The sequence below is a fragment of the Anser anser genome (genome assembly GCF_964211835.1).
Source record: "Anser anser genome assembly, chromosome: 3".
Lineage (NCBI taxonomy): Eukaryota > Metazoa > Chordata > Aves > Anseriformes > Anatidae > Anser > Anser anser.
This window is the reverse complement of record NC_139722.1, coordinates 32,238,448-32,261,042: the sequence shown is the minus strand read 5'-3', so window position 1 is coordinate 32,261,042 and position 22,595 is coordinate 32,238,448. Positions and strand designations below refer to the sequence as shown.

General features: G+C 37.8%; 1 protein-coding gene across 33 annotated transcripts in view; it reads right to left on the bottom strand.

The window, feature by feature from the left end:
• Positions 1-22,595, bottom strand: part of RIMS1 (regulating synaptic membrane exocytosis 1) — a 317,413-nt gene that overhangs the window by 174,154 nt on the left and 120,664 nt on the right. For 31 of the 33 annotated variants that reach the window (XM_083830868.1, XM_083830867.1, XM_083830840.1 and 28 more), the window contains one exon: positions 1,284-1,627. In XM_083830868.1, coding sequence (XP_083686994.1) covers positions 1,284-1,627 — 344 coding nt within the window. Of the gene's footprint in view, positions 1-1,283; positions 1,628-5,148; positions 5,198-11,531; positions 11,663-22,595 lie in introns of those variants that run through there. The other 2 variants (XM_083830834.1, XM_083830846.1) reach the window with 2 other exon arrangements.

The following is a 22,595-nucleotide window of genomic DNA, read 5'->3' as shown; positions in this document are numbered from 1 at the left end:
CATCATCTTCTTCCTGAGTTGTTGGCAATACATTGGCTCACCATAGATGCTCTCCATTCTGAACCCTCAGCCTTCATTTGAAAGTGTCAGTGACACGCAGAGAACATTGTTATTGCATAATTAATATAACCATTTAATTTTTGGACAGCAAAGCAGGAATAGAAAGCATTTTGCTGCCTTAAAAGTGTCCTTCAGCTAAGTGATGCCTGCTCTGGGGACAAAAGTTAAAAGTCTGCTCTCAGCACTGACAAAAGTTAAAAGAATCAGGGAAGGGCATCAGGTGTTGGTTTCCTCTATACCTATACATAAGACTAACCTGAGTTTTGCTCCTGTTAAAAAAATACAGACCTCACCCACACAGTAGGTTACTAGCCATTCTTCGTCATTCATTTTCAGCTTCAATATCTATGAAAAAAAAGATTAATTGTTCTGGCCAAGAGGGAATCTTCTACAGCAGACTCTTGCCACAGGCCCCGTCCTTGTTTGCTGTCATCTGGCAGTCAGCAGCCAAAAGAGCAACTGATTCATCACATTATCCTCTCTTGATTTGCCACTCTTTGCCAGTTCACTAAAGTGAACACAGCTCAGGAATTGATTCATTTAGTCACTTGAAATACAATTGTTTGCTTCCGGCTGGTTTTAGTTTTGCATGCAACTTGCTCTGATTTCAGGATGGTGCAATTACTGTTCTGCGTGGATGTTTACTTTGCATATGTGAATGAGATCTTTCACTATTTCCTGTTTTATTATTAAAAAATAATACAATCATTGATAAAATATAACAAATAAGGATATCTGACAGAACTCCACAGGGATGGGTTTTTCTGTTCGCTTGTTTGTTTTTTGTTTGTTTGTTCTGTTTTTTAGCTCTACTAGATTATTTCATCAAGTTAAAGGTTTCCTGTCTGTTTAGCAACGTTGAAACACACACCCAAGTTTACAATTTCAAAGTAAACTATAATTCAACATTAAAAGTATATGACATCCATGGGCTGATGTCCATGGAAATATCCTTAAATAGCAATTATTTAGTTTCTCTCCCATCTTCCCCCGCCCCTCCCCCTCCCCTCCCCTCCCCCCCCCCCCCCCCCAATTTCTGTTGTTCAGCCCAAAATACATGCTTCTAATGATGTATTTGCCAATGTACACTTCCTTGGTAAGTAAATCAATTTATTATTTGTTCTTCCATGGCTCTAGATGCATATGAAGCCCGGAAAGCCCCATTTAATATTACAGCACCAGCATCTACAGGTACAAGCCTCTGCCAAGACAGAAAGCCTTACCTCTCTCTTGGAGGCTCACTTCTAGACCTTGATGAAACTTGCTTTTGGTCCAGGCCCATAGCTGGCTGCGCCACTTCTGCTCCTTTCCTCCGGTCAGACTGCACGCTGGAAGGAGCGATCTCCTGTGGTGAGGCAGTTGCTGTGCTTAAAGGAGTCTGTGACCTCGACCTCTCTTGAAGCCTTGCTTTCTTTTCTCTCGGTACATCAGAACTCGCACCAGTCGCCGTGTCACTCAGTGTTCCGTCCTGGCTGGGTGACGGCTGCGGTCCACTTCCAAAAAACCACGCTCCAGATTTTGTTAGGATTTCTTGTTGCTTTCGACATAAATTGCATACCCACATAACCTAGTTGAAGACAACAAGAAGAGTCAGTGCAGCTACCCCTCAGCCCCTGAAACGCATGCTCATTCTGCCGCGGTCAGTTATGACCTCTCGTTTCCTCTATTTGTGCTCATGCCAGTGCTCAAACATGCTTCTCAAAGCGCTACCTGCACTGGCTAGAGCCAAGCATCCTACAGGCACATGCTATGCGAGCTTCTCCAAAATGTGCTGTCAATATACGTCAGCCCTACCCGGAGCAACCCTCCCCCAGCCCAGCCCTAGCTCTCTCGAGAAGAACCAGGGGCGACATGACCAACGCTGCTGCTGATGTTCATGTGGCTGGTGGGGGGCTGGCTGGCTTGCTGGCTGTGGTGAGCATCACTGTCAGGAAAAGCTTACCAGGCTGGATCAGCCTTGGACATGGGTGGCAGAGTTCTGCCCAGCTGCTGGTCCCTCCACTGCCACAGGAAACTGAGGTGGTATTTTTCCCTTTATCTCATACAACATGAATCAATATTAACCCTGTAAATAAATTTGGTGTTTACTGCACACACGTTTAGCTACATCCACGACTACTTACCAGAGATGTAAGGTAGGACATACAGAAACCTACTGACAGAGAACTAGATGCAGCAATAAAGAGAAGGTAGTAGTATCATATTTTCTACCACTTGAAAATGATTATATGCCATCTCTCTAAACAATAGCAATAAATAATAAATAAACAAACATGGGTCCCTGACAATCACAATTAAGCTGAGTTCACAAGTCATGCTTCTTAGGATTATTTTTCTGCCAAGTTCCAGATACATGGATAAACAAGAGCACATACACAATAAGGCAAGACTCTACATTTCAATCTGTACACTGCATACACTGTACAACGCAGTCTGAAGTACAGGAGTACCTCACCAGGGAAGAATAAAAGGTTAATAAGCAGACTAAAGTGTGTGAATAGTTTTTAAATTTGAGACAAGGACAAAAAGAGTTTTTGAGGCAGAAGAACAAAGACAAAATAAATGAAAAATACATGAGGTAGGAATTTGGCAGAAATAAAAAGAGATGAGAGGAAAAAAGGTTGAAAACTAATAAGGAGAATGGAAAAGAAAAGCTTTGAGTTTAATGTGAAAAGAAGTAAAAGAATGGGTAAAACTCTAAAGTAAGAGGGTAAAAAGGATGACAAATGTTGGAATGAAAACTATCCTTAAATTATTTTGTGTCAACACAGGAATGATGCGACAGCAGTAAAATGATACAACACTTAACATGGAAAGGAAGAGGAAACAGCCACTACATGGAAGAAACTGCAACCGGACAAAGATCTGGCAGTGGGCTCTTATTCTCTGGCCTGGGGAGGAAGCGCATGCCTTCTGTGGTAACGTTAAAATTTTAGGCATTTAACATATTTAGCATAATTGAGATTAATTTCAAACACCGCAGAACAGACTGGCCTTTTAGGTCTCAAGAACACATCAGAACTTCCAAGACCATTTCTCCACTGTCTGACCAAAACACTGAGAAGACAGCAAACTCTTTTCCCTGTATCTGGACTGTGCCTTTACCCAAAAAAAAGAAAAAAAAAAAAAAAAAAAAAAGCTATATTTCTACTTAGGAAGAATACATAAAATATATAATGAATAAAATAATATATATAAATAAAATATATGTAATAAAATACCTATTAAAAACAAACAAAAAAACAACAACTGAAATTAAAAAAAAATTAACCAAAAGCTACAATTATTTCAGCAGTGGCACAAACATGTCTTATGTTAAAGATACAGAGATAGCCCGTAGTAGGACAAAAGGAACTGCAATGTCTTCAAAATAAACACTCGTCCCTTAAGCAAAAATCCCTTGATTACAAAATGTCATATTTTCTTCATCTACTACACATCTCAAAACAGCAATTCAGACTATCTGTTCTAATAGAATAAGTTCAGTCTGTCTGATATTATCATTACAGGTATTTAAAATACCAGCAAGGCTAAAAAGAAAAAGAACCCACATGATTAAATGCCTTTATAGACTCTGACACAGCACCTCATTAGACAGCAAGAGTGTGCATGCATATGGGTTTGTGTATAAAATTTATATCAATGCTATAAACCAAAATCATTAATCAAAAATATGTCATTGCCTATATTTTACTAACCTACAGGGAAAGTTGAAAGAAGAGTTAATAAATATTAAATAAAGCACAGCTTGCTTAAAGGAAGGATCAAAAATACTGAAGTAAAATTGAAATATTCCAATTATTTAATATATGTGCTTATGTATGCAAGCACTCTAAAGGAGTAAAAATGGTCACAGACTTCATTTACAATGTTAATGTATTTGATCACTTAAAATATGTATAAAGTATGTAATAACTGTCAAAAAAATTATTGTTAATTTTCATAATCACATTTGATATTGTAATTAGTTTTATGCAAAATGCTATAAAATCCAAACAAATAGGAACAGCTAATGCACAGATAGACATGGGTAAATACAGAATACAGAAAAAAAAGTACTAGATGCGTAAATACAAAAAAAACCATATTCTCACAGCTGTCTTTAAACACTGCAGTTTGGACACAAAATACATACCAATCACCACAGTCAGCACACGTAGGAAATCTGCATTATACTCACACAGAAGCTACACTACCACCCCTGCTTAGGATTCTCTTCAGGACTCAACAAATGCTACATTTGCCTTGAGATATATGCAGCCCAAAAGGAAAAATAATAAAAGCTTTTGTTTAAAAGGAAAGAAAAACAAAAACTTGAAGTGACATAACAGTTTCAGTGATAAAACTCTATACCAAACAGCATTTTTAGAGATAAAAACTGTATATTGAAAAGCATTTTTAGAGAAGTATGTGGAGCAAGCAATTTAGCAGCATGCAGGAATTATATCCTGATTGAATATACTGGGATGTGGTCCAAACTAATCTAAACGAAAGCAGGTCTGTGTAATAACTTATCTTAACAATCCACAGATGTTAGGCAACCAAACAAATGCTCTGATGAAGGATTACAGTTCTCTAATGTTGCTTCTGGGCCTCTGTGCGATGCATCAGTAAAATGAAGGGTGTTAGACAATTTTCCTCCGGCCTGTCACGTCAAAAATAGTTTGTTTACTCCTTTCTGGATGGCGAGCTCTGATGCAGCACTACAGTAGGTCATTCAAGACATCCATAGTCTGGTTGCTTTGTTATTGAGTGTGCTTCTGGCTTACTGCATCCTCGCATAAATCAACACACATCCATCCGCACATGAAGCTATTTAAGTGAACCAAGAAAGGGGTGCTCCTCATTCAAAAGGCATGGCTCAGGAAAAAGTGTGCACAGCATAGCAAAGGGTTCTAGGTTTTACCGCTACGTAACAAAAACGAGGTGGCACATACAGGACTCAGCAGAGGTGGGTCAACAATTCCCACACAGATTCACATAGAAAACTTTACAGGCTGCGTGAAAACATGCTAGAAGGGTTCCATGCTTGCCTTCAAGTGGAATAGGGGGTACGTCATTCACAGAAAAAATATTCCTCAAACTTACTCTTACAGGTACTGCTGAATGTGATCCACAATGAGTAGGAACAGTATTCCTGTACTAACACAACATGAAATTCCAACTTGAAAGAGCCCATAGTAAATAATATATACAACTATACACACAAAGAAAAAGAGCATTAAAAAAAAAAAAAGTTACAGCAATAAGAATACTTCTTTATGATTAATATTCCAAACTGTAGGTTAGAATGAAGAAGGGCTTTCTTTTCACACTCTAATTTGGAGTCTTCTTTCCAAACATGCACTGGGAGGCTAAAGTCATGTTAGAGGGGAAACAAACTTTATACCAAATTTGTGTGACACATGCCAGGCTAAACTCCTGTTGAGGTCAGAGCAAGCTCCCCAAATCCCCATGCCCAGATGCTTAGGAGGCTTCATTATGAGCACATTCCTTCACCCTCCATGAATTCAGAAATGGCACACTCACATTTGCACTGCCTCCCATGCATTCTGCTTCATCTACACACAAGAAATTAACAAGTGTATTAATGTAGCAGATATAAGGTTATGTGAGCTGTTCCTTACAGAACCTTTATGCTATCCTAATTATTTCCCTTCTGAAGGGTGTCTGCACAGTGTCTGCTCAGTCTATTGCTTTCATTAATTTTCCTTTAGCCACTTTCTTCTATGCACTTCTAGAAGACACTCGTTCTTTCAAGCAGATCTAATTAGGCAGAGCCTCTTCTCTGCTAGAGACACTATTAACTTCAGCAGAGCTCTGCCTCCATCCTACTTGTTATTGCTTGAAAGTCAGAGGGAAGGAATGTTATCAATTTTATCTTACGAAAATTTTCATTCATAGAATTAAGTTAGAATACATATCACTTCATTTTTCTGAGGTAACATAAAAGATGCAGCAAACCATGAAATCAGTAAATAGCATTGCATTTATCTCCTACTGTATCAAAATGAATTATGTAATGAAACACTAGCTAAAGATGTCTTGATTGCTTCACTCCATGAAAATATAAATAAATGAGGCTGAAAATCTACTTGAATCCTTACATTCCAAAGTCCAAAATCTAAATAAGCAAGCAACTCTATCTTCCTAAAGAAAATGTGCTTGTGAAACCAAGCTTTCATTAGACACATTTTAAAAAATTATATAGACAACTGAGTTCATGCAGTGCCTCCCAATCACCAAAAGGGAATGTCTTCTCACCACCCTTCTCCCTCCTCTCTTGCTGTTCTTTCTCCCTGTCCTGCTTTGTCGACAGCCGATTAGTTTCTTCCCCCCTATCCTCCCCATACCCTGTAATAATACTTTAACCCAGTGGACAAATGCAATTAAATTTTGCACAGGCACAGAAGTTTTCACAGGATTTTACGTTTCGCAGAAAGGCAGTTTTGTAAATGCCCTATAAACATTTCACTAGCGCAATCTTTTACCAGCAATACAGAATGTACATACGAATGATGCCTCAAGACATGCTCATAGGAAAAGAGGTATCTTGTAATCTTAAAGTCTGCGTTGCCACTCAAATGTTTGACTGACAGCATCCACAAGGTAGGTTTAAAAGCTCACCTCACCCGAATTTTCCACTTATACTAGAGACAGCATTTTATATTCTTCTTCTGCTTGCATTTCATACTTAACTGAGATGTTAACTTTTCAAATCAAACCCTATGTGTACAACTAAGGATGACAGGAAGATTTCTGTTTTTACATGGAAGTGCCTATTGGCATGGCAGGTATTTAAGTTTCCATTACTGTCGACGGATATCTAGTCAATACAGTCAACACAGTCAACAGGATCCAATAAGAAGACACTCAGCTCTCAAGCAGGCACACAAATAAAACGAAACGTCGCACCTAATGGTAGGCTTGTGCCACTAGAGACAAGTCAGCATATCCCACCTGGCTGCCACGTGCCAATTAAGAGGTCAGAAGCCTGCCACAGGAGTTATGTCACATCTACCAGCCATTTGCATACATGTCATGTACCACAGAGCATGAAAAATGGCATCAAATGCCTACTTTGAGGCAACTGAACCCCATATGAATCTTAAAAATCATATTCCTGGCCTATGTTTCTAAATCCAGAGTTATAAACTGCCATAGAAAGATGCAGAGAATGTGCAGTGGAGCAATAATTCTAGTTAACCAAAAGTCTTTTTTATGCCAGCTTTGTTGACACTGCTGCCAGTAACAGCATTAGTAGTTGTTCTAAAATTAAAAATAAAATTTAAAAAAAAAATCAATTTTTTACACATGCTTTGCTGCCAAAATCTTTTAGATACAGCTGCCAATCTTTCAGAAAGCTCATGACAACTTCCACAAAAACTAAAGATTCTCTAGAATAATCCTGCAGTAAACTGAGTGTTGGAAGTGATAAATTCAGGCAATAATAAAGTTACCATATGAAACAATATTTCTAAAATAGCACACATCCAGGTTCCAGTCAGTATCACAATGTACTTCTTTGAGAATGAATGCCTTTGGAGGTCAAGTGAGGAAGAAACCATGTTGGCTAGTGGAAAAGTCGGGTGTTTTGTCTAAAAATCCACACCCACACATTTACATACAATAGCTTGAAATTGTCCCTCCCTGCAAATAAATCTGTTAAAATTGTGGTCTTGTACAGCAAGAGTAGAGCTTGGACAAATCTATGAAACCTTGGATGTGAACTTCCTTGCAGCACTGACAAAAGAGACTACTATGCCAGGAGAAGAGAGTGGAGGAAGAAAGGGAAGTATGACTCTTGTCCTGTCTGGTTAAAAGTCAAAGGGGCTCACAATGTTTTAATTGTTTGGGCTGATTTCATCTGGGCTTAAGAATTTCGAAATTAAGAATTTTTCGAAACAAACAATAACCCTCAAGAAAAGTATATGGAACATCAGACAGTATAGGCATTATTTATCCACAGATCACAATAAGGCTTACATCACTTCCTTTTTCTGAAGCTCAACAATCTGAAACACCCCAATGCTTTGATTCTTCCACAGTTCCTGTGGTTAACTTTACCCCTTTCAAATGAATTTGCTATGCTCACTCCTTCCTTACCCATCCACACTATCCAGTTTCACCCTTGGTATTTTTACTTCCTCGGTAACTGGAGAATTCTAAGCAATAATCACCGTTTTGGAAAGCTCTGTCTACACTTGCACTCTTTCCTCACCAATCAGTTTCTTTCCCAACTTTATTTCTCTTGCCTGAATTAACATCAATTTCTTAATTTATTTCTGATAATGTAGTAGCCATAAATTGCTAGTCACATTTTATATACCAATCTCTTTGTTGTAGATCATTAGAATACACTAGAAATCATGATTTCATTGATCGTTTTTGTGCAATTTTTCTAACTTTCTTAAAAATAACAAAAGGTTTTTCTTAACTATTTGAACATTTGGCTGTCTTGATGAGCCATGAAAGCATCAACTGTACTCCTCTTAATCACTTCATGGTTTCCACAGTTACAGATATATATGGAACATAGGAATAATTTTAAAATAACAGTGTTCTAACAAAATAAGGTAAATGCAGTGAAACAGCTTACAGTTAGGACTCGTATCAAATTTCAGTTTCATTCAAAAAGCATGGAGAACTCACCAGAAGCTTTCCGCTCCATTTATCCACTTACATTTTAACAAACTATGGTAAAATTATACAAATGAGCACAATTAGACTGTCCTTAATACTGCTTGCGTGCAGGAGCTTGCACTACAACACCATTATTTCTATTTCTATACTACTCTTTTACAAATTTTTATACAAATATTTGTTTATAGAAACTGTCAGAAAGAGAGGCAAAAGAGAACTTTTGTACAGAATGAAAAATTATGACAAAAGAGTTTGGAAATGCATAGATGTAGATAAGTTGTCTAACGGAAACAGAGGTAAACTGCAGAGAACTCCTGAAGCCAAGGAAAGCCCCTGGAAGGAGCAGTGAGTGGATCAACTGACTGAGCTCACAGGTGACTTGATAGGCATGAACTCAATTTTCATCTTATATTCTCAAACTCAAAGAAAACTAAACATAATATTATGGACTCTCCATCTTTGGAGACATTCAAACCCCAACAGTACTTGGCCCTGGCAACCTAATCTTCTTGGCCCTGCTCTGAGCAAGGATTTGGACTAGATGAACTCCAGAGGCCCCTTCCAGCATCTAACATTCTGAGAATCTGTATGAAATAAAGCACTGAGAAATTAAGATACTGTCACACTGTTGTTCTACAACTACATTAACTATTACTATGCTTGCAATATGTCACTGCTAGAAGACCTGCCTTTGTTTTGCCTCACTGTCTTCATAAGTTTCTGCCTTAAAGCAAACAGTGCATAAAATCTGAAAAGTTCTGAGTTGAAAAGGCACCGTACTTACACAAGGGACAATGCAAAGTGATAAACTGACCTATTTTTTTTCTAGTAGCATATGACGGTCTATAAACATAACTACTTCCCTCAGCTAGCCTATAGCTTAAGACTACCACCACCAAATGTTGGTGGAGTGATTGGTACTTTTGAAGGCTTCCAGTATGAGTTACCAAAAACCAATTTGTCTTACATTTATCTCATATATATGCAGCTCCAGAAATTTCAGAGGTTAAGTTTCTTTATTCTGTGTTGAAGTAAGGTCTTAACAGCTGGAAGTGTTCCCTCTAAAATCAAGAGTGTCTGTCTAAAACCTGTATTAGGGGTTCCCAACCTGTGCAATGTGTGTCACTATTGAGTTACTCAGAAGAACATCGGCCTTGAAAGCCACTAGGAGCATGGGATGAGTAGGAGATCTGTTCTGGGCACTTCTGACTGCAGGGACAATTCAGGGGAAAGAACAATGAACACAGCAAAATTTACAGAGACCGTTTGGATCTATAGGAGGACACAGTGGAGCTGAGCTATGCAGGCATGATGTAAAAATCAAGGGTCTGTAGAAAACACTGGCTGTGAAAATAGGAAGAAAAGGCAACAGAGAATGGCTGGCAGTCCAGGAGTATTCCCAGTGGGAATACTTCATGAGCTAAATAGACAATCAGAGTGACAGTTACAACAGGACAAAGATTTTTTTTCTTTTCAAAGATGGCATGACAGTAACTACCTCCCGAGGGAACGTAAGGGAGCAAGTGCAGTGCATTCAGATCTGTCAATTCAAACAAATGCCCAAAAGCATTTGTTGAAAGGAGAAGCAGCAAGTTTTTGACGTACTACAAGGTAATCTCATTGTAATAATCTCTGCTGTGCAGCTTGACAGAGGCTTTCTTTGACCACTTTGATTCTCTACCCTTCTACACACTGTCTTGCCAGGAAGAGAGCTGGATCAGCTCTACTTATCCAGAATTTTCCTTCTGCTCCCTACCAAGTCGTGTGCTGGGAAACTCTGGCTGCTAGTGTTTTGCTTAGAGCTCCCACATCCCCAGTACCATAAGAAGCCTAGAATAAAGTTGTCAGAGCCTTACAACCTGTCTGTGAATGCAGGCCTCCAACACACATGTGATTCAGTGAGGGAGAAGGTGACAACAAGGTATGCTTCCTCCTGCACCATGGACAACTGGTGGCCTCAACACTCTCCTGAGACTGAGCAAAGAAATACGTGAAATTCTCCCTGGCTGATCTGTTACAGATATTTTTTCATATCACATACAGTTACAATAATAAACACTATCCAGATAAGCCTGAAAATGTAAGCTTAGATAAATGAAATTATGGCAGACATTTACCAGCTCGATCCTTCCTGCCTTAACTTTTTTTAGGCAAGCACATTCTTAGTGAAGGAGAAATTCGTATTATATGACTGTGCATTATTTTCATATTATTCATATTCAGTCTTCAGAATAAACAAAACAAAACAAAACAAACAAACAAACAAAAAAAAACCCACCAAGGGTCGAAATATAACTACTTGGAAATTTGGGGATGTTAAGCATCATATGATACCTACTTATAAACAAGTATTTTGCAAGTTAGAACTGCCCAGCAAGGGTTTTGACACAGCACAAAGTAGGCTTATGCCCTACACAATAAACACATTCACAATCTATCCCAGACTCACACTTAGGTTTCTAGCTTTCTTCATACAATTAAAAATACTTAAGCTATACTTTTATTTTATGTATGTAAATGCATGGAATGCTTATATTACAGAAGACGTATTTTTCCCCATTCTCATATCATCACTAAGCTTCTCATATGTTCATAACAGCTATTTTAAAACAAACATGCACGCTTTTGTGCAACGTTCTGCCTTACACAGATCAGCAACCTGACCTCCACTTATCAGACTATCCTGACAAACCACAACATACCATATGAGCTGGTTCAACATGTTATTTGCAGTTGCAGCCTTACCACAAGAATGACAAAGTTTCGGGTTCTTGGATTTTATTTTTATTTACTTAGTTATTTTTAAATTTCATCTTTGTTGATCCTACCTTCTGGGTTGTCCATGGTCCTTTCTCTTAATTCTCCCACCTCTCGCTCCAGGTGCAGAGTCTGAGGCTAAGTTGGTTAAGTCTGTGCTATCTGTGCTATCAAGCTCGAGCACAAAGGAATCTCAGTAAATCTGGGATGGAAGATTTGAGGAAGGGGAAGAGAGAATATCAGTGTTCTACAGCAAATTTGAGTGGATATCTAAGATTTAAAAAAAAAATGGGGGAAAACAATATGTTTTTGGTAACGAAAACTGTAGATTTTTAGGAATAGTAAAGACTACAGGGTGATTGAGAAAGGGATACACAACTTTGAGTTTGAATATGGAAGATTAAGAAGACAAAAAGGAAAACGGGGCAGGAAAATGCAGTAGGAGTTTCGTGCCAGCATAAGAATATCATATTTTTGAACCGATCTGAATAATGCTCTATTGACAGCCAATGCACAGACCATCACTGGTATCAATTTCAGAAGGTTACTGTCCTGAATTTACAATACTACTGGCAGATCACATGGGGAAAGAGGAGAGTTCCAATAAGGTAAGATGATGTAATGCAGTGCAGAACATTACAGTCGGGAAATTCAAACAGTAATGGTATTTCATTATCTGATGTAGCTACTCTTACAAAAACAGGTTTGAAAACTGAGATCAGAACTTTGCTAGATGATTAGACAATCATTCTGATCTTCTGCACTTACCTGCATATTCACAGATATCTAATGAGGCTTTGTATTTCCTAAACAAATAAAAGACATATAGCGTAGTGATGACTTAAGGGTACGGAGGGAGAAGCAACAGTTAATGATAACCTGTCCCCTTAGCATCAGAAACAGAGGTATGCATATTGCATGCTGGTACAAATATAGGGACAATGAGTTCTCGGTCCATATTTATACATCATTGAAAACTTTTTGTGCTCACATAAACAGTCTAGACATAATTGTACATTCAACAGAGTCAAAAATTCTTTTTAGCCAGGCAACTAATTTGTTTGTCCCAGGTTTCCATGTGTACAGGAGCTTCTAGGAATTTAATGGCTGGCTAGATCCCCCTTAAGTGCTAGCTCCCAGGACACTCGCACCTTTTATAGGGGAAAGAGAACCATTTGGGCAGCCAAAGAAAGAAATTCCTCTTTCCATGCTTGTTAGAAGGTAGCCTTCCTATAGCAACAGCTTCCAGAGCTGGTGGGGTCCATCTACCATTTCCTAAACTTGGATTTCCTGAATACAGATGCTGGCTGTATTTCATGTTCAGTACTCAGACATATTTGAAGCAGGTGAATACTAAACACAGCCACAAGATTTGTAGGAAGTAAAAATATTTCCAATCATGATACATCTGGAAAAAATTAACTGTCAGATACACCAGCCTGTTGCTGGATCCAAGAGGCCTGACCATGTTTTGAACTGAGAAGATCATTCTGACCAACCCATCCAATATGTCTGTGCACAGTACCATTTTCTCAGTTTTGATTTGACCCATGCATAGTCTCATGTATACATCTTTCAACATTTTTTAAAATTCAGATTATGTAATATAGACAACAGAGTCCCAGCTAAAAGTATCAACTTTGTCTATTTAAATCCAAAATAGACACAACATACAAATCATTTTCATCCTCATCTATAGGCACAGCTTTTATGTAGATTTTTCTAGAAGATTTTATTCCAGTAATTATTTGTTGTTTCTAAAATGTGACTTTAATCATTCATTTGCATTTCTCTCTAGTTTATAATTAATTTTAACTCTACACTGAAACACTTCATCGGGTCAATAGAGTATATAGTAATAAGGTTAGCACTGTTTTATTCTGGTTGTCTCAATAAGTTTTACATGATTATACTAAAAGAAGCAGTTAATCCTAGCTTAAATGCAACTGGTTTACTGGAGGTCAGACTCTTCTAGCCCTGTAGTCTTTAATAATTTTCTCTTAACCACTTCAGCTCTTTATTCTCTCTAGCCAAAAGAATACAGTGTAAAAAGGAAGACTTGTGGGATGATGTGACTTATAAGAAAGATAATCCAAGAGGATAGGGACAAAGAGGTGGAAAGGTTCAAACTGGGGTGAAGAGAAAAATTATAGAGGCAACGACAAACATAAAAAATTTCAGAGTGAAAAGACTGAAAGTAGGACAGATGAGTAATTAAGAAAGAAAGAAAAAAAAACAACTGCACTGGAGAAGCAACAAAATGGGGTTGTCTTGTCACAAATCAAAAGTTATTTCACTTGGAACAAAGATAATGCATGGACATATAAAAACTTACTTCAGAGGAAACTGTTCTTCCTTTCCACAGTCCTATACCGGGATTTTGTTTGATCTTAAAAAGTTTAACTCTTCAGTTTTTTCAGATATATTTATTTTGGTTTTAAAGGGCAGAAATAAGGAGGATATTTGGGGATTTAGGGTTCTCTTTCCCTGTTAAGAGAAATGCTTTTTTGGCAAGCTTTATATCTATTCAGGAAAAATCAGTCTAAGACACTAAAAAACCTATACATGTGCATGTGCACTACAACAAACCACCTAACAAATGAGCTTTCATTGCACAGCTGAAAACAGCGGCAGATTGAATGTGAGAAACTAAAGCTTTAAATGGAACAAAGCATCTCCACTAGCTTTTGTAGTAATCACATGGCATTATCATCTTTTATTTGTAAGTCCTCCAGGGCTGGATTTATTTTTCCTTGCCTATTTTAAGGAAATAAAAAATGATGTGTAAGGTTCAAATACTATCAGAAACTTTTTGGGTTTTTAACCCCTAAAAACACTTATAGTAAGACATCACTAGCCTTATAAGCATTTACTGATTGCAGAAAGTAACACAGCTGAAAGATTTAAGGCTCTCATGGAATGTCAAACTCTGAATAAGTCAGACTACAGTACTAAGTTTTTTTTGTATGATTATTATGTCTGTCTTTCAAAGTTAATCAAAACAGAAATGACTTTTTATTTCAGTTTCTAATTCTGCATATATTTACTTATCCTCCATAGGAAATATAATTTTAGGGATTTAATCATTTTGCTTGAAAGAGTTGCTGAGACTATGCCCTGCCACCTGGTCTGTAAGAAGTTTTCTTTTTTGAAACATTTGCTATACTTAGTCACCCCAAAGAGTTTACATGCTAGAAATTGCTGTATACTACATTAATATTGAATGCTGCTCTCTTTGCTTGTTTGAAGCACAGGAATCATCATAAGTTCATTGCACTTGTTTAATGTAATACTGTGTGACATATAAACTGGAAAGGAAATTACTGGGCAGCTAAGGTTTGCCATTCAGAGAGCTCTTGGACAAAGAAGGACAGAAGATTAGAAGAGTATTACTCGGTAAGATAAACAGCATTTACATATATGTTGGGCAAGTTGTATATAGAAAAATAAAACTAAGAACAGAAGCAAGAAGGAAAAAGTGATCTCTCAACCCATAAACATTATAGTATATACATTTATAACACAGATATAGCTAAAAAATAGAGTTCTTAGAAACAAATAGCTCAAAAAATAAGATATTAAAATGCACATTGCTATCAAAGACACTGAAGGCATAAGGAAGTGAAAGGGTAGACAGCAAAGGATGTGATATGAGTTTTGAGCAAACAACCAGGACATCCAGCTTACGAGTAATATCCTGTTGTACATCAGGAAGTTGTTGACATAATTTAGGATCCTCCCAAAGAATATCTTTTAAAAACAATTGCTAAGGCAGGTAAACCCCCCAAGCCAATCCTTCTGGGACTAAAATAGAAAGACAATCATTTTATGTTGGTTGTGATTTATCACTTAACTAGTTTGCATTCTCTTGGTAGCTACAAAGAGCATTTTGCATCATTCTAATTTATTAAATAAGGTATATAACATAATAGTGGGGTGCTAAGTGCAATATAAGCACATAATATACAATAATATATTACCTTATACTGGAAAGAAAGTCTGTAGCAAAAGTGACTCTAAACTTATGATAAGATAGTTTAGAAATCTGCAGGCAATAAGATAATAAGTTGAGAAAAAAAATAAAAACAAAAGTAAGTTAATAGGGTTTTGGACAAACTGTGTCTGTACAAAGGATCACCTCCATTGAGAAAAAGGAAAAAGAAAAAAAAAACTTTCAAAGTACTTTTCCAGAAATCTACATGTTTTCCTTGGAAAACAGGCTATTACTTTGTGCATCCAATCAAAGCATTAAATCCAGCAAATTCATTGAACAGAGCAGTAACTATAGATATTTCTGGTTAAGGAAAAGACAGTATTCAAGCAGCATGTGGTCAACTGATCCCCTGACAGTCAAAGTGACAAAAAGAAGTGGCTAAGAGAGAAAATGGTGCAAGCACTAAAAGGGACACAGGACAGTCTCTCTCTGGTTCCATTAGCACTGCTAGAGATGCTTGCAGCTGTACGGGGTCAAGGAGGCCACGCTGGTTGGCACCACTGGGAAAAAGATACCTATGAAAGAGTAAAACACCACATGGCAGTGAGGAATGAGGAAAGAGCGGGAGAAACAACCCTGCAACACCAAGGTCAGAGGAGATGGAGGGGGAGGAGGTGCCAGAGTTCAGATTCCCCCACAGTCTGTGGAGAGTGCTGGGGCAGCGCAGGTTCTCCTGACAGGAATTGTGGCCCATATAAAGTCCATGCTTGCTTTCTAAAGGGCTGCAGTTTCTGTTAAGTGGTAGAGAGGTAAGAATTGTATCTATGGTAGGATTCAACTGCCTAAACACTGGCATTTAGTTCTAACTGCAATGCCCTAACACTTCCAAAATAGGAGCATGGAGCTACCAGATATGACACCAGAATTACCCAAGATCCACCCTGATTTGGGGTACCTGCTGGAGTAAAGCTCTGCAGTAGCTAATATGACACTAGATGCCAGTTTTGGCAAGCAGAGACCCCAGCTGATACAGTTAAGACAGCCAGGGCAAGCTTCAGAGCAGGTTCAGTTTCAGCAGATTAATGACAGCGCAAACACAGCTCATTTAACACAGGGGTTTGTATCTGGGACTGATTTGACTCAGTCCAACAGGTAAATGTACTGACCTGATCTCTCTTGGACACCTCACCAGCCTCCTCTTCAATAGTCTGTAGAAGAGACACAGAAGGATGCCCCTTTGATGTGAACTACGGGCTCTGCTGAACACTCACTGGTTGATTAAAAAACCATATACTAGGGTCTATGCAGCAAAGGGTTATAACCTGCTATACAGGATATTCACAGATACACAGGAGTAAAGTTATATGTATACTGGAATTGTAGTGACAAAAAAAAAAAAGAACAATATAGGAAAAGCAGGGGGATGATACCTTCCTCCGTCTCACTCTCTGCTCTGTGTTCTTGCTTTTCCTGGTGCATTGCTCTTACATGGGCAAGAAGCTGTCTCTCCAGTCTCTTTAATCCACCCACAAAGTTTGTCAGATCAGTCCTTATGAAGTAGGCTAGGAAAGCAGACCTCTCTACAGCTATAAAGGCTGACCCAAATTATCCTAAGGGGTAATGCTGTCAGGCTGTAAAAGGTCTTTGGACCTTTTTGCTGCATGGACCTTCAACCACCCTCTCTCTGTAGTCTTTGTCCAGAAAAAAAGGTTACAGAAGAGAAAAATGAGCCTTGCTAATGCATGCATATGTAAGTAATAGAACACATGAGTGTTGATCTCTTACCACATGTTGCAGAGATGCAAACTGTACTACTGTTAATAATATCCCAGGAATATACAAAAATCTTCTCCAGTCATAGCAACACAATCATCATGTGTGCACCATCAAATATTTATAAAGAGTGCCAGCAACATCTGCTCTTCTCTACAATGATTAATATGTACTTATTAATAATACTTTTTTTTTTTCCCCACAAAATATCTCCAGTCATTTTCACTGAACTGAATAAAAAGATCTTGCTATGGAAGACTGATGTTTATAGGCACGTTAATTGTATATGTAATAATTCATTGAGAAAATAACATTTAATTCTGAAGTTCCCTGTGAACCTGTCACAGATAAATTAGTTACTGCAAGTTTTACTTAGTGTGCTGAAATTGCCCAGTATTTGACTGAACTTCAGCCTAAGTAGCTGAACTTGCAGCTCTTTGGAAATCTCAATCTGGGTTTTAAAATTATCAGGTTTTATCTCCTCCTTAAAGCAATGCAGATTATGTTTTATGCAGATCTTCACTTAATGTCTTACCAGTCATTAAGCAAACACCAACAGATATTTTATTCCATTTTACATGACAGTTTTGGGGAGGGGTTGAATTCATCTCCATAGGACGAATGAGGTGCAAATGGGTCAACATGTTAATGGACCCAAAAACTCTGCACAATATTGCAGAAACTTTCTCTATAGATGGGCTTGCTTGACATACACTGTTCTATCATCAAACTCACACATTATATTTAATAAAACCATGTATCTCAGGTATATCTATGACAAAGTATAGGTATATCTATGACAAACTATCACAAACCCTCTCTAAATGCAGTACTGAAGATATACAGATGGAGTTATCCATCTGTTGAGTAAAATCACAAAATGCTCCAGAATCCAAAAGGTATAAAAGATATAAAAACATAGATGGCAGTATCTTTTATCTAGGACATAGCATTGCTAAAAATACACTGAATTTTAATCCTGGATGAGGATTAAGGTTATTTATAATAAAAAGAGAAAGAGCGAGCAGGAGAGCACAGATTACATTTAGTCCTCATAATTACTTTGTTCTCTGGATATTTTTTTCTTCTGTTTCTTGGTTTCTCATAATACTTAACAGGTCATAAATCCAGTCACATCTTTCTTTGCAGCAAGATCTCTTTTTAACTAAAATATCTCTGTGCTTCTGGGGTGACAAAATAAACCCAGAATTCAGTTTGCTAATTTTACTTCTATTTAAAATCTCGGTATCATTTTGTAACTACTAAAAACAAAGAATTGTAGCTCAGTGTACATAACTATGGACATTCAAAATGAATTTAAAAAGTCATATTTAGTCCAAAAATGTACATATCAGGTTAAAATCCCTTCAAATGAAAGGATCTTACATATACAAGGGCCATAAGAATTCAAGCTGGAAGATACAAATTTATTTTGGAGAAGGCTCAGGGGAGACCTTATTGCTCTCCACAACTACCCAAAAGGAAGCTGTGCGGAGCTGGGCTTTGGCCTCTTCTCGCAGAAAACCAGTGATAGAACTAGAGGGAATGGCCTCAAGCTGCACCAGGGGAGGTTTAGGTTGGAAATGAGGAGACATTTCTTCTCAGAAAGTAGTCAGGCATTGGAAGGGGTTGCCTGGGGAGGTGGTGGAGTCACCGACCCTGGTGGTGTTCAAGGAAAGGTTAGATGTGGTGCATAGGGGCATGGTTTAGTGGGTGACATTGGTGGTAGGGGGATGGTTGGACCAGATGTTCTTGGATGTCTTTTCCAACCTTAATGATTCTATGAAATTCCAAGAAGAACATAAACTGATCAAGAAAAGAATCTGTTGGTGGGTAAGGGGCACACTCCGGGCTGTCCTATCACTCTGCCTTTAAATGAGAGGACGGAAGCACACTGGTTCTGTAAAGACCACAAAGCACACAGACAGCCAGAGGCTGAACAAGGGGATTCAGTTAGTTCCATTGGCAAAACCAGAAGTCTTTTACGGAAGGATGGGGCACGACCAGAGGAAATCTTCCACCAGTTCTTAATAAAAGGATGTTAAAAAATGAGTCCTTTTACAGAAGGAGTATTCACAGAGTCCACAGCTTGGCTTAATTTTAACTAAGGTACAGGCTAAATTATTTCTCAGTAATAAAAAACAAATATATATAGAAAACAGACCAATTCTGCAAAAACTGAAGGTGCTCTGCTAGGATAAAAAACACTTCCATCTGGCCCTGCCACAGGACCAGTGGTTCTGATGGAGCACTTGGTCTGGACACCAGCAGTCAGCTCTGTAAGCGTTTGATACCCTTCAAGTATTCCCCCGATTAACGTACCCCTTCAAGCCTCCTGAGTCTAAAGGAAGGCTCAGCTTTGCCCTGGACTGGAAGTCTTATGCATATTGGTGTTTAAAAGGAAAAAAGAAAAAAGAAAAAAAAAAGACACACAAAGGATCTCCATTCTCTGGCTAAGCTTTCATTTGAACATCAACCTGTAGAGGAATCAAGGTTTGTGCCTTCTGGGTGAATCAGATTAAAATTTAGAAGGTTTGAAATGTCTGCCTACCCAATATATCCTTGCAAAGTAATCCCTTCCCTTGGGCCATGTTCTACATGCAGCAACTTCCAGTGGCTTCCGTAAAACCACTTCTGCACAGGCCCCACCAGTCTTTTCCTGTCCCTAGAGCTTGGCTGCACCCCTCGCATTCGAACCATGCTGCAGCCTCCCCAGGGTGGGCTGCCAGCTCCAGCCCATGTTCCCTGACAGCCCCCACCTGGGTATGCTCAGTCTCCACATCGATTATACACTGCCAGACTATTTTTTTTTTTTCCATCCCATATGAAGCTGTGGATGAGAGAATACCAAAACAACTCCCCTGGGCTTGCCAATAGATGGCACATCGCATGCGTGGCCCACACACGTTTATAAATGTGTGTGTGAATTTCGGGTACATTTATGTGAAACACTCAAGAAATAGCTCAAAATTGTGAATATCAAAGACTGCCAGATGTCTCCTTGATCAATAGGCTACCTCAGACACGAGCAAAGGCTGGGTTAGTATATTAGCAATCTGACAAAGCAGAAGGATACACTTATGTGTTTTTCTCAACAGTAATAAAAGCACTTTTTAAATTTCTATTTTTAAAGCATTGCACAACATGAATTAATTTCCAATGACTAGGCTTACTAGATAAATACTCAGGAAAAAGGGGGAAAGTGGGTTATATCCTGCTCACCCCACCCTCACTTAGGTAGAACATGCTGGCTTCCACACTGTCCTTTCAGATCACTAATTTCAAAGAGTTGTACCTACCTGGCAAAGTGAACTTATTAAATATGTTCGAACCAGACTTCAGAGAAGCTGAATGTGGACCAATTAAAGTTACATATACCATTCACAATCTCTGCATTAGCCACCTCCTTATTACCGGCTCCTGGTTTTTATACTCTAAGATGATTTCTCAACACAGATTCAGTCTGAAAAAGGGTTACATACAGCCCAACTGAGACACCTACGTGTTATGTGAAAACATAGAATACTTTCAATTTTAAAGCTAATATTATGAATATACTTTCTCCGTATTTTTTAATCACAGTGCATGTCCTCTTTAGTTCTGTATTTCATAACAGAGAGAAAATTATGCTGTATTTATTAGATACAGTGCATTGTGTTTTGGAAACCTCTGATAGCTACCATTTCTGTACTGCTGACAACTAACATATTATTCTATGACAGAAACAAGAAAAACACGGTAAATACACAATACCTTACACAGGACAACTTGGCTTAGTTTGAAATGCAGCAGAGCAAAATAAATTCTGAAGTAATAATGACTGCATATTTGATATGGCAGTGAAAAAAAACAATTTTGGACTATAAGATAACAGAAAGTCTTATTAATTATAATGAGATTGGATTTGCCTTGTCATCAAAAGAAAATAATATATTTAAAGAAACTCATACAATGAATTAAAGGACTTGGAAAAATAGTACACTGAGGAAAATTCAGACGATTAGATGGGTGTAACATGGAGAAAGGAAGCAATAACAACAGTTTCAAGTAAGTATGGTGACCTCTTAATTGAAACTGCAGCTTATTTTACACTGTTTTTGCATGCATTTAAGGTTGATTTTTACTTTCTGTTGACATGGAAACATGTTGTAGTGAGTGAAGAACTAGAGGAGTTAGAACAGATCCCTGGGGTTACAGTACTTTGGAAATGATGAAATATAGAGACAGATATTCTCATAAAGCAGAAGTCAGTCAGTACACTCAGCAGCTAAGTATTGTGCCCAACTCCAGTAGTACAGATCCCCAGTAGGTCAACTGGTTTGAAAAAGAACAAAGTAGTCTGGCCACATTCCCAAACAATTCCCAAATAATTATTATTATTCCTCAGTTCAAAACACAGACACCCTTCCTGTCCGCAGCTAACCAGCCTTAATTCTAAATACAGCAAGAAGAGTCAAACCTGAAATATCGACTTTATAAGCCTTAAATATTTATTTTAAGTGTAAGCCGTGGTATTCACTGAGAGTATTAATGAGTCAGCAACAATAATTTCTTTTTAAAAGGTTCCTGTCACGGGAAATCACTCATTAAAAAAGAAATGCTCTATTTAAAACTAGGATTTTAATTGTATGTGCCAATATTATAACTATCTGCAAAATTTTGATGGCAAAATCACAAGCAAAAGGGTGATCAAATACTATTAATCTATTTCCAATCTGTCGCAATTAATAAGCAGATGCAATGAAATGTAGAAAAAAAAATGATTTCATCCATATGAACACATCATTTGATCAATTTTTGTCTGATATTTTTGTACTAATTTTATGAAATTATATACAGATTTTGGCAAAAAAAAAATAGGATTGTATGTGATTCAAACCATTTTGTTTCCTTTTATGTTACACCAGATATGCCTACATTATCACATCAAATCGATCATTTTCAAAACTGTATTGCACTGAAAGATAGGGATCAGAGCTTATTATAAAGTTATAGCTTTTAGTATAGTGTTCATTATTTTAAGGCATAGAATACACCAAACAAAAAAGGCCCTTGTCGTGACTTCTTCATATTGTGTTTCACTGTCAGTATTTCCAGCTTCCTTTATCCTCTCTCTTAAAGCACAACACACAAGAAATCTCATCTCAGATGTCAACTGTTAGAACTTACTTCCCCTTCTTTTCAGTATATATCTGCTGTTGAAACCAATTGACTGGAAATATTTGCATTTAAATAACACCCTTATCCCACTTCTATATTTACATGGATCATTTCCATTTTTGACACAACATGAATAAATATATTTCTACATTGCGGCACTTTCTGAAACAAGAATTATTTCTCAAATCCCTAATATCACCTTTCTCTAAAATGTTTTATTTTCTTGGATCAAGAGATACAAGACTGCAGTAAAATGTGTTTATCGCTC